The following is a 12954-nucleotide window of genomic DNA, read 5'->3' on the forward strand; positions in this document are numbered from 1 at the left end:
GGAGGGGGTCGCACTTACGATTTATCGTTCATACGTGATCGCTGCGATGAAAAAGGGTAGGATAAGGCTGCTTATCAACTTGTTCTATGCTTTGTATATGGGTACTATATCCAACAATCATATTCATTGATGGCATATAGCTTTGCGCTAGAGTAAACAGATTTAACTATGATGTGTTTTGAAGTGAAACTTCTTTAGGCGCGTTGAGAGTAAAATTTCAAGGTCATGTCATGGCAATACCGTCACGTCATGGAATAAGGCGAAGGTTTTGGGAGGTATCTTTGAATCTTGCCAAAGAAGTTTCACTTCTCACACGGTGTTCGGTTCTTTTTTATATTGAAGTGTGCTATGAATGGTCGTGAGTGATGTAGCTATGATGTGTAGAACGGAGAATTATATTCTCCACTATCAATACGTCATCGCATAGCTCAAGCTGCGCATTTACACCACTCGCGACCTTCCATAGCACGCATCGCTTCCCATAAAACACATCTGAGTTGAATCCACCAATGCTAAGCTATATTATGCATCAAGAAATATGATTGCATGATTAATGTCACATCTACAGCAACATCTTTCGTGGAAAATCACCCTAAGCCAGTCGAGTACGAACGAGCGATATAATCGTTGCATTATTGATAGCAGTTGACAAATCGCGGCCAAACGTGCATAAATCCGCTAAGCGGATTGGTGCTTATTCGAAAAGAACGTTTCAACCGCGATTGTGTTTATGTGCCGAGTTAATTCGCTGGGAAAAAGTCGGTTTATTTGTGAATGGTAAATGGATTGAGTTTTCACCATGACGTATTATGATTCCTCGAGCGATGGCTTATGTTTTATAGGCCTAGGATGCGTATAATTCAACTAAAAACTGTTTGTGAACATGCTTACAGTACAGTTTTTGAATCGGGTCGGGAGAAAAAGGTGTGATTAATCAATAGTTATATCAAAATAAATAGCACAGAAGTTAAACTTGTTGTGGATGTAGGTACTAGTGATTAGGTAGACGTTTTCGATTCGATCAAGTGTTTGGGCATTTATGATTTACTTGTATTTCTCTTGGTAGATATAATAATAATTAATTAATGAAACAAATTAGGTAAAGACATGAAGTAAATATATTGACGGTCTATTACCTATACTATTAGGTCTTAGGAATTCAGTCATTATCGCCAAAGGTATGCGTATTGAAGTTTAGGATCGTATAAATTGTATAATATATTAACACAATACCAAATGTTTAATCAGGGCTGCCGTCACAGACTTTTATGGTTTCATAAGAAATGAAATAGAAGTTATTTATTGCAGCGATTCTACTATTGTGGTTTTAAGGCTCTATTGTCTGTTCATTTATTTTATTACCTCATAATTCATAAAATACAATGATAACATACAGTAGTTACCTGTATGTACCTTAATTTAGTTAAAAACTTTTATCATTAAGCATAATATAGCCCTCATAACTGAAATGTATTATTATGCTCTTATAACTAAACTGCTACTATACTTTGATCAAGTGACGTTAAGAAGTTTTGAGACACAGATGGAGCTATTATTGTCGAATCTATATCTCTAACACACCAAGTATTTTAATTTCCTAAAAGTCCTATTGTACCACAGAAAAATTGTCCGTATTTAAGCAAAAAGGAACCACCCAGCAAAAACGCACTTCTGAGATATTAAAGGATTTACAAAAACATTTGCAGCTCTGTCAGATGAAGTAAAATTAAAATTTATTTTATTTAAATTCATTGATAAATTACTTATTTAAGTATGTGTATATAAATTTGCTCTGAATATTCTTAAACTTTCTAGATAATTAAGAAAATGTGCATGTGGTTCCTTTTAACATTTATCAATTGATAGGTTTTCTCTTATACAAAAAGGAATCACATCCCAGGGATTTAATGATATAAATGAAACTATGTATTTATAATATCGTAATTAAAGCTTTAATTAATAAAATATATAAAATAATACTTATATAGGACGTTTATTCGACGTTATCATCAAATTGGATTTCGAAATCCACCGTGTCTAGTCCATCTATGTGGTCTTCTATTGCATCATCACTAATGAGACCGTTATAAAAACTGTGCATCTTGTGGAATGAGATGTAATATGGACTGAATATCGCTAGAAGGTGAAGAAAGCTTCTCCAGAGGCAGCGACGTATAAGGTTCTTCGTCATCTTCTGTAATAAAAAGAAAAAAAGCTTTAAATCAAAACAATAAAGCCGCGTGGCTTTTATACGTAGGTATATGGCGACAGCAAAATATTATTAGTTCTTATAAAGCCGTGTCCCTACTAGACGACTAAGTATGTTGTATGTACATGCGCCATGTACAAAAAACTGGCTAAGTGCGAGTCGGACTCGCGCAACGAAGAGTTCCGTACCATTATCTATAAAAACGGCAAAAAAATCACGGCTTATTGTATGGGAGCTTCTTAAATATTTATTAAGCTATTGCATAGCTTCTATCGCGGGCCTTGAGCGCGGGGACTGAATCGAGAAATTCCGTAACGAAAAAACCTCACTCCGACGGGCTCGGAGGTGTGGCTTGAAGGCATGCTATGCAATAGCTTTACCGCGGCAGTCCCCGAGTGCCACACGTCTTTTTTTATTCTGTTTTTTAGTATTTGTTGTTACAGCGGCATCAGAAATACATCTAAACGTATTTTACCAAAATAGTAGGTAGGTACCTAGATCATCGACAGTTATTTTTAAAACAGGGTTTAGACTTTAGTAGTTTCATCTCACAATACAGATGAATCGTAACAAAATGATCTCTTAATTCGACTCGCCGCGCCTTCGTGAACAACGACATTGTCGTTAAAATACGTAAATCCACAGAGGATTCCTCTTGTACTTACTTAATGAACTATCTTCTTAAAATCACACCACAATCGGGAATGAATCAAAAGTGGATAAAGCGTACCTGCATCTCAGATTCAATAAGTACTTAAATGCATTAAATAAAACTACTTACCCGTTGTATCTTCATTATTATCTTCGGTGTTCATCTCCAATGCTTTTCTTATCCATTGCTTGCTTATGTATTTATTACTAAACATTTTCACATTTAATTTTGAAGGTAATTAACAAAAACAATAGAACTTACTTCGCGGAGGAAAAAAACACCGTCACGTATTCGAACTACTTCGCTGAATGTCACCTATATTGACAGATGTTCGACGTTTTACTTTAAAAATTGGAGTTTTGCACTTTGAGCTATTTAAGTAATGAAATACGTTGTTTAAAGATGAGAAGCATTGTAACAAGTCAAGGCATTTGGTTCCATATAGCGATGATGGGTTTCAGAATGTTTTACAATGTTTATTTATGCATAATAGAACCGAATGCTTGTGGTTTTATTTTGCAATAAAAAATTACAATTAAATTATGTATTTATTTTACGCATAACCATACCACAGAAACCTGGTTCCATTTTGTGTATTAAAAATAATTGTTATTAATAGAAATATGAGTAATGTATAATGGTACCAAGTAGGTGTGGATCTGTTTTGTATAAAATGACATGATAGTAATATCGTTTATTTGTTTGAACAAAGCAGTCCCGTGGTGCTGTGGTTCGGTTTTGCTTAATATGGTATTATTCGTTGTTGCTGGTGGTTCCTTTCTGCTTTTAGTATACCTTGTTTCCAACGTAAAAATCATGTGGTTCTTGTTTGTATAAGAATTTAGACCACTTTTGGATGAGTATTCTTCAATAAAAGCAAAAAACGAAATTTGTCGAGTGGTTCCATTTTGCATAAATACGGACAATTATTGTTGTCGTAACATTTGCATTCATATTACAACTTTTATGCAACCACCTTATTTCATGTCCAGCTTAGCCAATATTCTGCAGTAAGAGATCATAGCTATTATACAGGTGTAATATCATCATCATCAGCCACGTTCATATCAGTTCACAGTCAAATGTCGTCGAACTTTTGATTATTTTACATGTCTGTTTCCTCATGATGTTTTCTTTCACCATTCTGTATAATAGATATAATACGATGAGTAGGTACTCATTTGTAAACATCGGAAATTTTATTTCATTGACAGCCCTATCTCTCCATAGTGTCCCGCAGTGTGTAGGAGCCATTAATCTGCGGTGAGAGATCACGCGGCGTGTGACCGGACAACTATTTGCTTAAGCTTACATAATCGATACCGAATTATGTGCGAAGTTTCGATATAGGCCCGAACAATGGGGCCCTTAATAGGTTTCCGAAGTGATCTTCTAAAAGACCTTATAACTCTGGTGTACCACTGAAATATTCATGAAATGTGTAAACAGTAATTTGTATGTACGCTTTCTCAAGTATTCATGAAACAATTGTATAAATCGAATATTTGTAGTGTAGGTAGTTTATACACTATAAATCTTTGATTGACACGCAAGAGTTTAGTCCATAAGTTGATATGAAACTTTTGTACTTTTAGCAGTAAGACTATACTTTTATCTTATTCTATCATAATAATGACAGAAGTTCATATTATTACAAAAACAACATAGACAGTTACAAAAATTCGACCATTCCTTCTATGTCACACGCCATCTGCATCTATACTAAAAGTTTTCATCTAAACCGTTAACACACGAAGCCCTATCGTATTATTATTCCATTCACATTAAAACCGCAAGCGTTTTATGCAGACTCCGCATTGCATTCAGGTGCAAACCGAACAAGCAACGACAGTCCACAACTTCAAACAAAGCCTTTGAACAGAACTATAACTAAAACTGCTGTTTACGAACAACGTGAATGTAATTATGAACTCCGATATTCAGTTTTATCTAGCGCGTTATTAAATACGCTGTTTGTCCAAAATGTTCGTTGTAGGATAGTTGTAATTAGTGATTAGGGGGTTACGGACTTCGGCTACGGTATATTATGTACCTATTTAAAGTTTTGGTTCATTAGCGATGACCTCGTCGTTGTGATTTGAAAAAATAAACGTTTATTCAATGGAAATCTAAAAATTTTATCAGAAATACTGATTCTGCCATAACCATAGTTATATTTACATCTTTCTCCGCCCATTCATTGACTAGGATGATGAGAAATAAATATAATAAAGATAAGAGAACGTAATTGGTAACGGCATTTATCGAAGTTCAGAGCAGTGTCTTTGATAAAACCGTACTAACAGATGAAACTCTACACTCGAAAATCATGACCAACTTGATTTTACACCTGTGCGTAAAGCGTTCACGACAGGCATTCCACGATATATCACAGGGACCTGAAACTAAGCATAGTGCGTGCATTCAGTGCATTCTGACGGAATTTGTTGCACGTCGCTTCTCGATGATATTTTACGATTGAATCGTTCATGTGCATTTTGACATGTTTATGCGTTCCCTGTATTGCCATTGACGCGATCCGAATTATTGTTTCATTGGCCAGTAACGTGACGTGAGTAATTTGCTCGGTTTTCAGCGTTAAATCGGTTTGTTTTATTTGTGTTATCGGTAATTTTAATGGTTGAATTATTTGTCTGTGGAATGAGTTACTGTCATGAAATTTGGCCTTGAGACTGTCGAATATTTTATTTGAAAGTAGCTTCAGATTCAACAGCTCCAAACGGAACAAAAACACACGGGGCTCTTTGTATATCCCTGCCTAATCACTGTAAGCTTCTTAAATGCTTGTAAAATATTTTTGTACGGTATACTTATAATAACTACCAGTTTTCTCACCTCTGTCTATGAGCGTTCCGCTATTCAATGTGGTTCGAAATTTCGTTAGGAGATTTTCTGTTTTATTTTAAATATAGTCACATTTTGTACAGTGCTGATAAACATACAATCTCATGTTTCGCCTTTCCCAGATATTTATGCCAAATGTTTTGAGTATCAACATCTCACAGCATAAAGAAAAATGTATAAATTTGAATTGCAAAAACATTTCATGGTGCGCTCCCTGAAGTGGTTTAGATGGTTGAATCATACGGAATATGTTAGATCTAAGAAATACACATCATCGTAAGGAATAGAATTTCAAACATGTTTTTCTAGGGCTCAAATTCCAGATATAGAGCCGAAAATGGTGATTAAGTTTATTCGCCATCGTTAAAATTGTATGTAAAAATATAATTAAATGTATGTAAGATCTACTTTTATCTTTTTTTTTTAAATCGGCAGTAGGTTTACCAATACGGCTGAAAATGTTTATTAAGTTTATCCAATATTTAAAAAAATTTAAATTCCTTAATAATCTAGTAATTGATTGTCTATATACCTAAACAGAATCTTCTAAACTTAAATAACTGTTTCTTTTACAGGAGGAGTTGAGAGACAACCTGACAATAAGTGTAATGAGCTTTGTTCCTACTTTGGATGACGACAGCAAGCCGATAACGTGTCGTGCCGAGAATCCTAACGTCACGACACTTTTTATGGAGACATCGTGGACTATAAATGTCGTGTGTAAGTAGCTTTATGTTAGATACAATAACGTAATAAGTACTGTAGTTTCACAATTTTGTTATAGTGGATGCTATAATGTTATTGCGACCATGTTTTCATAGATCGTAAATTCTAATGATTTATTGGAAAATTTTCATAAATTACTTCCTGTATTGGTCAAAAAATACTAAAAGATTCACAGAAATTCATTTTTATTTGATTTAATATATTTGTAAATTCATTTGCTCACTATTTTCGTAAGTTTATTGTTAGGCCCGGAAACGTTCGGATTCAGAAAAACTATATAAAATTAGGATACCTATCTTCATTTCACTACTTTTCCATCTAAATACCTACAACTACATTAAAATCTGTTAAATAAAACATTCCTTTACAGATCCGCCTGTAGTTAAATTAAGATTAGGAAGTTCTCTAGCAGCTGGAGACATCAAGGAAGGGGATGATGTCTACTTCGAATGCCACGTGCGAGCAAACCCACCGGCCAGGAAGCTGTCGTGGCTTCATGATGTGAGTCAATTTTGAATTATTATTACTATACGTTTGATATTTTAAATTAATGATAGTTTTACAAAAATGACTATTCGATTGTATATATTTACATGAACAAAAAATTTTGTGTTTGAGGTATATCTCTCTCTAGTACCTATAGGACTTGTTAAGGTAATATTCTAGTCTATTGCTCGCCTTATAAGCGAAGCGTTGAGGTGGCCGGTGGGTACTACTGTCACTTCGCGCAAAACATCTGATTTTTCAAACTTAAAATGTCTTTATGTATCATACATTGCACTTGTAACATAATACATACACACACATATTAAGAAAAAACACTATTTTTAACGTTCATGATATTTTTGTTATTTAAACTAGTTAAAAAACAGCTTAAAAAAGTTCTGTCTTGGACGTCCGTGTGTCTGTATGTGCGGATCCTTTTTCTTGTTAACACGATAGCGACCGAAATACTTTACTAATCGAGACTTTTTTTTTCTCTTACGCTTGAGTATGCTCAGGAATAGAACCCTTTCATTTTTCAGGGTCTGATTCGATGTGGTTTAATTGTTATTAAATAAACAAAAATAATAATTAATAAATATTTATTAAAAAAAAATTATGAGGCGTGCACTTTTGGATTTTCCAAATTATTTGTAATTAAGCTTAGTACCAGGCATAGCCTCGGACGAATACGTGATTAATGTTAAAAATAAAATAAATAAATCGTAAGGTAAACGTACGTTCTTTCTCTAACTATAATTTGATAAGTCATACTGGAAAAGGTAACTGGTATTTAAATATAAGTCTATTTCGTGTATAAGAGAAACTAGCACACCCGTAAATGCACCTAGGATATAAATTTTCCTCTTTATAACATCAATGTGACAGTTTACAAGTAGCCTAAAATGTAACTACGCCGCTCTCACATTAAACGACAATTTAATTTCTCATGCAATATACGATATAATATTCGCATCCAGCATGAATATTACGAAATTTCGCGAAAAACTATATTAAAATATAATAATAGCGTGGTACGGCACCGATGCGAGCTCCTCACAACAATTTTATTAAAACCAGACGAAACTCACCAAAATAGGTACTCGCTCATCGAACAATTTGGCCCAAGTTGTAATTAAATAAAATTGTTTTAACAAGTCCCAATAAAGAAAAACAAAACACAATATTTGCTTTAATTAGAAGGGAGGGACTTTTGTTTGGTCTAGCCTAATGATATTGAGTTAATTATGCCGTCCAATTTTATCCGACTCTATCGCGGCTTATAAATGTACTGAAACCGTGAATATTATGTATGAAATTATATTGTTGGCTTTACGCAGTGTGATGAGTAATTTTATTATAATTGAGATGGTATTTGCTGAAATATTTTTGTTGAATGTCTCTCTTATTACGATCTTTTGTAATTTTTAATATATTATTTAAATAACGCTGGATTGCCTTTTTGGTGGGGTTGTGAGTTTATAAATAATCAAATTCAAAATTGCAACAATACTTCCTGACATTAACCAGAACAAACAGTAACAATAAAAATTGATATCACAATGCAAATTCAAATAATTAAAATACGACGACTTACAATGATATTATTAAATGAAACATATTGTACCATGGGCGTAGCCACGGTGGGGCAGGGTGGGGCGCTTGCCCCACCCTGGCTCTGACCTGGAAGGTACCTAACGAAATCTAAAAAACTAAATTATCTAGGTACTAACTACAAAACCAAACATCCGGAAGAAAATTCACACTCGAAAATCGTCAGTCGACACAAAAAAATGTGTAAAAAATGCTTTGGCATGATTGGCCCCATACGTATCACGTACACAAACGTAATCGTTTTATTTTTCTTTGCGTGTATGAGTCAAGTACCTATGTGCAATTATTTACCTCTAAATTGACGGATTAACAAATTGTCATACGCCAAGCGCTGTTTTTTGGCCAACCTCGCACAAAATTTCCGATAAAATTTTATTTTTGTTTTAGGTTAAGGGTCACTTACTGACCATAAAAACACAAAATGCTGACGGATCTAGGTGGAACTTCGCTCGCAAAAAAACTATCCACTTTAGGGCAAAAGTTATTCAGACTTTTTTGTAGAGAGTAAAATTTCGCATCTTTTATACCCTGAAAACTTTTTTGTAAAATTTACCGTTTACGATTTATGGCCTATTTAATGAACCGGTTCATCGTTTTTGACTGATAACTCTTAAAATATTGGATTAATCGATAAAACGAAAATATCAATTTTTAAGAGAGCTCTATTCTGTACAACTTCTGTTTTAAACTTTTTTTTGTAATGCCCACACTTTTTGAGTTATTTAATGTTTAATGTTGGATTACCAGGGATAACATAGTAAATTTCAAGGTATGAATGGCATATAATGGTACAAATTCAAAAAACTTATTAAAAATTATGTCCGTACATAAAAATTAGGTAGTTTATTTCCTCACCTGCTAATGTGACGTTGCTGTAATGGACTTAATAATATTAAGTTATTATTTTATATTTGGATGCCAGAATAAAATAAAAGAAAACGAAAGGAGAATATTTTGAAAAATGTATAAAAAAGTCATTTTCTATTAAAAAATAAATCTATTTTTTTTTTTCAAAATTTTGAGCCGTTTCGGAAACGGCGGAAATTCACTTACATCTCATCTCTTCTTGGTCTTCATTAATTCCGTAAAAATGTGGTAAAAATCCGACTACGGTTGATAATAAAAAAATAGGTATACCGCAGTTATATATTTTTGTTGAAAATTTTAGATTCGCCCTTGGCCGGTTTTTTGGTTGTTTCTACTATTAACTACATCCATGTAGTATAGAAGACACAACTGTTTGTGTATCCGTGTACATATACCTACATAGTCATAGATACCAGGTGCAGGTAACAGTTTTTTTATGAAATAAAAACCGCCCAAGTGTCATTCAGACTCGCGCACTGATGGTTTCGTATAAAACCGTTTCTTTATATGTTGTTACTGTATATTTGAACTTTTCACAATTTTTCCTTTGTCTGTACTATAAGGCGTAGCTTGGTACCAAATTTCATAGGTTTTGATTCCCTTGCAAATTAAATCTGTTTTCTTTCTTCTTTCTTTCAAATGTCGAAATTTGTGAAAATTCGCAAATTAAATGGCTGTAGAGTTTCGTTTTTTTTCTTTTTAGGTTGTCCGTCAGTCCGTCTGTCTAACACCCTTTTTCTCAGAAACGCGTAGAGATATCAAGCTGAAATTTATACAGCCGTAAATGCTGAAAATTTTCGCAAATTTCAACATGAACACAGTCTTGAAAGGTACAAAGTAACGTTTTATAACACACACAGGAATAATTTCGAAAAACATGAATTTTTAATTACATTACATTAAAAAAAAACATTTTAATACCTAATTTTAAACTTACCACCCCTTTACTCATGAATGCTTACATGTATTAAATTGATATTCACATACTTTTGAGCTGTAATAAAATCAAACTTCTATCATTAGTAGAAGATCCGAACATAGGTCGACCTTCACCGGCGTGATAATAGAATGAGACCAATTTTATAATAAATGTAGTCTATTAAAAAATCTATTAAAGATGGGTTTGCTGGAAAAATCCTGGACAGCTACGAAGCAACATCTTGTAGCACAGATAGAGGAACAAAAGCAAAAAATACCTCATATAAAAACAAAATCTTTTAATTTAAAGTTTGTCTGTCGGTTAAGACCTTTTTCTCAGAAACGCGTGAAGATATGAAGCTGAAATTTATATCGAATACTCAAGTCTACTGTCTATAGTCCCCTTAAGCTGAGTAAAAATCAAACTTATAAGCTAACGCAATCAAATGATACAGCCATTTATTCTGCAATCGCAAATTTCGACATTAACAAGGGAATCAAAACCTACAGGGTGCATTCCGTGATCACAGAGTCTTGAAATTTGGTTAAAAGCAATGTCTTATAGCACAGATAAAGGAAAAAAATTTAAAAACATAAATTTAAAGTTACAACATAACAAAAAATAGGTTTGTTCGGAGCCCTCGGTGCGCGAGTCCGACTCGCGCTTGGCCGGTTTTTTTATTGTTGCCCCACCCTGAGCCCATGGCTAGCTACGCCCATGTATTGTACACTAACCAATCCTCTTAAAATAACAAAAATTTGTACTCTAAAGCACTCCTGCATCCACGGCGAAAAGATTTACAATATCAAAGCTTCCATCGATGCAACAATAGCAAGTAATAGATGACAGTGCACGCTCTGATAATCACTTTGTACCCGCGTTTTAATCAGCAACTTTTATTTTTGTTGTTACGTTCTGAGAATCAGGGGCAATCAGTCGAGGTACATAGTGCTTCAGCTGCGGTCGCTTTGCAAATGATCATGGGGTTGTAAATTTTGTATTTTAATTGGTTTGGACCGGGTTTTGTGTAGAGACATTTTATATTTTTAATGCGATTTTGCGAGGGTTTTCGTTGTAGTAGGGACATGATATTTTTTATGTGATTATGGTGTAGTAGTGAAATAAAAAGCAGTAGAATGATTCGAAGGTATGGAAATTTCAAATATAGTACAACTATAATGCTATGATATGAATGTGTTTTATTTTGACTATTAAAAGACCTAAATCTTGCACTAGTCATAATAAAACCTCTCCAAAGAGGCTGCACATTGTTTCAAATTGATTGTTTTTAAGCGACAGCAAAAAAAGGAGGTCCTCAATTCGGCTGCTACATTTTTTTTTTATTCCTGTCAATGTTTGCAATTTATTTTTGCCCTTTCGTCACTTCACAGCCATCAATCTAGAAATGTTTACAGTCTGATATTTTATGAGATTTTATGAATTACTCTACGCCCCATTTAGCATCTAATTTATAATCATTTGCGTTCGCCAAATTATTGATATCTCCCGACGTCGCACCCGCAATGTATTTCGAATTTTGACATACAAGCGGCCATTTGTCCGAATCGCGTGGACATGCCTCATTGTTTTATATGTGATTGTTTTTGAAAAATGGCTCCGTTCTCGCGACACGCTCGAATAATATACTGAATTTACAGCTCGGGCTTTCAAAACGGATTTTTAAACACAACAAAATATCATGTCCTTTTGCCTGTCAGCTAGACATTGTTATTGTTAAGACTTTGGTGAGATAACAGGTTTTAAAATCATTTTTATACTGTTCTGTAAGGGCTAATTTTTCAATCCTTGGTTAAAACTTATTCGTCGAATAACGTATGAAACTACCATTTCAAAATGTATTCTAATTGCCCGTATTTGACAGTTTACAGGTGACATTTTAATTTTATCGTGTAATACTTTATTGGACGGGTAAGTTTTAACCAGGGATTGAAAAATCGGCCCTAACTGAAACTAGCTGCCGGGGCAAATTCTGTATTGAGACGGAGTAAATTATAGTAAATTATTTTTTGAAAAATAAGGTCATAAAGAAGTTTTACTTCTTACGTGTGTACACTAGTACACGCACACATTTTTTTTATTCTTAGACAGCTTATAGGTTAGTTTAATGGACAAAAATATGTAAATGATTTCAAAACTCTTTCAAGTATTAACCCGCCATTGGTGACCTCATATGTCTGTGAGACCGGGCAGTTAAAGAAACCCAAATATTTTTGTCACCGTTTATCGAATTGCACTGTGATTTCGAGTAGCTGCCTAATTTCGCGCCCCCTACCCTACCCCTACCCCACGACAGCGACGCGGGCGCACGTTACTGAGTTTTGGCCCCAACCCGGTGCGTGAGACCGGCGTCACCAACTAAGTAAGTAAAATGGTTACTGTGTATTTTTTTTATTTTACTTATTTTGATAAAGCTATTGTTGTAATTTATAGTTTAATCATATAATTCTATTATTAGGAAGCGTTTTGCTAGATTTGATCGATATTTTACAAGAAATTCCGTGTCTTTTGTTCAAATTGTGAACACTGTTTCAGCATGTCTTACGAAAGTAATCAGTGTCGTCTCGAGGCTCTTTTGCAAGAAGCAGTATCTGATGAGGA

At 34.1% G+C, this 12954-nt stretch overlaps 1 protein-coding gene across 1 annotated transcript in view; it reads left to right on the forward strand.

Annotated features, from left to right (window-relative positions):
* Positions 1–5898: 5898 nt before the first annotated feature.
* LOC149910105 (neural cell adhesion molecule 2-like) overlaps positions 5899–12954 on the forward strand; it is a 59818-nt gene continuing 52762 nt past the window's right edge. The window contains exons 1-3 of the mRNA XM_090108701.1: positions 5899–5976; positions 6302–6446; positions 6823–6953. Coding sequence (XP_089964827.1) covers positions 5899–5976; positions 6302–6446; positions 6823–6953 — 354 coding nt within the window. The remainder of the gene's footprint in view (positions 5977–6301; positions 6447–6822; positions 6954–12954) is intronic.

Source organism: Colias eurytheme, chromosome 2 (genome assembly GCF_061535395.1).
Source record: "Colias eurytheme isolate Ceu_HAF_F1 chromosome 2, ilColEury1 Martin Lab GWU primary, whole genome shotgun sequence".
In the NCBI taxonomy this organism is placed as follows: Eukaryota; Metazoa; Arthropoda; class Insecta; order Lepidoptera; family Pieridae; genus Colias; species Colias eurytheme.